The sequence below is a fragment of the Cystoisospora suis genome (genome assembly GCF_002600585.1).
Source record: "Cystoisospora suis strain Wien I chromosome Unknown contig_3648, whole genome shotgun sequence".
In the NCBI taxonomy this organism is placed as follows: Eukaryota; Apicomplexa; class Conoidasida; order Eucoccidiorida; family Sarcocystidae; genus Cystoisospora; species Cystoisospora suis.
In genome coordinates, this window is record NW_027156443.1 from 5,060 (window position 1) to 9,164 (window position 4,105).

The window sequence follows — 4,105 nt, forward strand, 5'->3', positions numbered from 1 at the left end:
GCGAAAAAGTCACCGAAGAAAGCTCTTGTGATCGACTTCAAGATTATCTCTTTCGTTCACCACGCGCCTGCTTTGCGTTTACTCATTCACCTGCTCTTTCTTTCTCATCTTGACGAGATGTACGACCACCCTCCTTCCCCGTGCAACTGGAGCTTCCATCTACAGAATCTCCTTCCGGAATCTTTTCGCGGACACACACTCCAAGCCTCCTTCGCATTCTAGTATTCTTACTGCGTGACCCTATCTTTCTAAATGTGGTAAAAGCGTGCTCCTCTTAAGATGAAAAACGAATCTTCTGCCACCCTCTCCCCTTTCTGCCTGCTGCTGCTGCTGCCCCTCCCCCCTGGGGATCGTCAGCAGTTTTACTACTAACTCACCAACAAGAAGGAGAAAAGCGCGCGTTGAGTTTTCGCTGGATTTTCGTGGCGAGAGCTTTACATCTTCATGGGACTTTTCCTCTCTACCGCCCTGCAGCTTTTGCCCCCTGGTCAATTTCTTCTCGCTCTCTCTTTGTGGCTTGTCCTTTCATGTAGCAGCGGTTCTTCAAGCTTTCGCATCACGTCTCTTCAACTCGTTGCCTCAGCTTTCCCCTCCCCCCCTCTCATTCATTCATTCTGCCGTGGTCGTCGTTTTGGAAGGACATCGCGGCGCTCTTCGGGGAGACGAAGAGGAAGTGACCGAGAAAGAGAAAGAGAGTGAAAAGAACCTACTTTTCTCTGCGTTTCCTTTCTTCCTTTCTTTCTTTCTTTCTCGCAATAGGGAGGAAAGGCTGTTTTCCCATGCTGCTGTAGATAGATCGTCGTTTTTTTTTTCTCGTAGATAAATGCGTTTTGGCGTTCCTTCGTCCATTTCTCTTGCCATCATTTTGGGAAAGATCTTTGCATGATGAAGGTGTTGTTGTCGTACTTCCTCTCCCCTCTGGCAGCTGTCTAGCATCTTCTTCTACATCCTTTCTTCTTCTCAAGCCTTCAATTCCTTTCTTATTGATCTATTCGCCTCTTCTCCCCCCTTGTTCTTCTCAAACATCTATCACTCCTGCTTTTTCTTTTCTTGTCTGTCTCTTCGTTTCTTTCTTCTACGTTATGCCGTCTCTCCTCAGTTCGCAGCTTACCTGCCAACTTTATCTTTTCTTCGGGCGGACGTCTCAGGCGGTTTCTCCTTCACTTCCATGAATAAGTAGCTTTCTCTCATTCTTTCTTTCTCTCTTGTCTCTCTCTCTACTTTTCTTTTCCGTTGACTCCCCGTCATCATGTCTTCTTCCGCGTCCCCTCGCAGTTTCATCGGTTGTTCTTCTTCTTCAGCTTCGGATCTTCTCTTTGACGAAGATGATCTTAATCTCCTTATACCGAACCGTCATGTTGGAAATAGCGGCGGGCGCGGGGGAGGAGTGGGACTAGGGGGAGGTAATGAGAGTCTTTATTCTTTCATGACGACTCCCGAAACCAATGGCGATGAAGAAGAAGCTTGTTGTTCGTCTTTTCTCTCTACTTCTGATACGAAGGCGACCTCTCTTTCTTTCTCAGTCACTCCTCATTGTTCTTCTCTTCTTCCTCATCTCCAGGAACAGCCTCAAAATACCCACCTGGTCGCGGGCGCGACAATCCCCTCAGAAGACGACGCCAAAGTCATTCTTTCTCCTTCCCCTCAATCTTCTTCTTCTCTTCAAGCCATGGGCGATGATGTACGTACATCCATCCATCCCCCTGCTCCTCCTACAGGACAGTCAAGCGGGAGTGAAGTCTCCGCCGGAGTTGAAAAGAGAAAGAAGAAAACAACAAAGGGGAGCGGGAGTGGTAGTAGTAGTAGTAGCACGCGTGGCGCTGCAAGAGATTTGAACTCTTCTTCAACCGTTTCGAACCGTCCAAATCAAGACATTTCTTCAACTTCTTCCTCGAGACCCAGTCGACAAGAAGAAGGGGAAGCGGAAGAAGCAAGAAGGCGAAAGGAGGATGGGGATGACGAAAGAGAAGAAGTAGAAGAAATAGAAACCGATGCCATGTTCCCTAGTGGAAGTTCGACGGAACATGGGGGACGGCTCTCGTCAAACAAAGCAGAAGATAGTGGCGAAGTTCCCGAAGAAAAGAAGAAAGAAAGACCCGCTCATGCATGCGCTTATTGTGGTATCTCTTCGCCCGATAGTGTTCTCAAGTGTTGTTGCTGTAACAAGTATTTTTGTAATTCCCCTTGCAGTACCGGAGGAAGCATTGGATCGCACGTCATCTTCCATCTTGTACGTAGCCATCATAACGAAGTTATGCTTCACCCCGATGGACCTCTTGGTGAGTCCAGACACATAGAGACACACCTGTCTCTTCATCCATGTCTCGATGGCTGTTCATACATACCTGGGGGAGAAGAGAAACATCATTGTGGAGGTAGAGTAGCTTATGGGGTGGGGGATGTTCTCAGTCATCTGACACACTTCATACATGAGTCGGGGCTGAGAAGTCCTCTATCCGGTTGATCTGTAGATCTGTATACGTCGATCTGTATCTGTACATGTATATATCTGTATATGTGTATATATGTTGTTTCTGTTTATATGTATGCACGGACGTATATGTGGGGCAGGACTCTGCTTTGTCTCTCTCTTGGGTGGTCTGTAGATTCTCTACATGGTCGCGATACCTAGGCGATGTACATTCGGCTATAGGTGTCGTTGGTAGACACTAAAACAGAGCACGAGGGGTTGTCTGTAAGGTTCGTCACACAGGGTCATACATGAGGATTGGGTAGATACATGCATGCGCTCTGTGCTTCTATTCCTTAATACACACTCTATCACCTCTTTTGGACACGTGTCATCTATGTATGCCCTGAAGATACCCAACAGTCACTAGGAGGCTAGATTTATATGCATATAGTAATTATGAACAGATAGATAGATAGATGGTGTAGAGACACATAAAGAAGAAACTGCTGTTCGATCATGTATCATCCTTGACGGAGGACTAACTCAGAAATTGCCTATCGACTCTGTGAATAAGAAAGGGGTATACATAGATGGAGAACCTTCAGCTCCTTGTTCTATACGTACATGTGTATAGACGGTCTACGTCTTCGGTCTCGATAAACCCGATAAGAGGGTCCCCACTTACTACTCCATCCAGGTTGCCTTTTTATCTCCTGTTTCTTTCTTCCTCATGTGCATATACACCATCTGTCTTGGCGTGCTGTGTAGCTGTATGTGTTTATACATACATATATATATATATATGTATAAGCGTCCTGCTACATGCGTGTATACTTAGCGTCCAGGTAGGGAAGTACGGTTGAATGAGTAAAGTCACTTTTCTTGGGTGAAGAAGGAAACAAAAGGCTCGCTGCGATTTCTTTTTCCCGGTTGTCGATGCGTGCACCTCTCATCAAAGAGAGGTGCATGCATCGACAGTGTTTAGACACTGCAAAGAGCAGCGTGGCGAAGTGCTGAGCGCGTGGGAGATCCTCATGTCATGTGCAAGGATGTGTTTGCATGCATTGGTGTGTTTTGATGTGTCTGTCTTTTCAGGAGATTGCACGTTAGAGTGCTTTCAGTGTGGAACTCGAAATGTTTTTCTTCTTGGTCTCATTCCTGCCGAACAAGAAGGCGTTGTCGTCCTTATATGCAGGTCAGTCCCCAGCTAGCCAGTCATTTCCATCTATCCATGCATGCAGCAAGCAACTCTTGCTGCCTCTGTCCTACCCTTCCCTAGTACCATTGTATATGGATATGTATATGTGTATATGTATCTGTCTATATATCTATCTATATGTCTCTCTGTATATAGAGGTAGGTGTGGACATTCCTACTCTCATCTATATGTGTTTATATGGGATACGTATGAATACCTAGGTAGACATGTAGACATCGGTGGAGTGTCTCTGCAGCGTGTTGTCTTTGGGGTGGGGGTTCCGTCACATCGATGTCCCGTGAAGGACTTCCGGTTAGTTCTCTACGTAGGTGGATGTGCCTATCTTAGCTGTCACAACCCACCCTCTGCTATCACACCCGCATTCCATGTTGGCATGCATAGGATGCATCACATGTCTCTCTCATTTCGCTGTATGTACATGCAGATTGAGAACGTGCATGCAATGAGAGCGACTATATCTATCTATCTATCTT

General features: G+C 46.3%; 1 protein-coding gene across 1 annotated transcript in view; it reads left to right on the plus strand.

The window, feature by feature from the left end:
• Nucleotides 1-215: 215 nt before the first annotated feature.
• The window catches only part of CSUI_007063 (rna helicase (upf2 interacting domain) protein), a gene marked incomplete at its 3' end in the record, with an annotated part of 5,665 nt that continues 1,775 nt past the window's right edge, over nucleotides 216-4,105 (plus strand). The window contains exons 1-2 of the mRNA XM_068067213.1: nucleotides 216-2,279; nucleotides 3,509-3,608. Coding sequence (XP_067920811.1) covers nucleotides 1,250-2,279; nucleotides 3,509-3,608 — 1,130 coding nt within the window. The remainder of the gene's footprint in view (nucleotides 2,280-3,508; nucleotides 3,609-4,105) is intronic.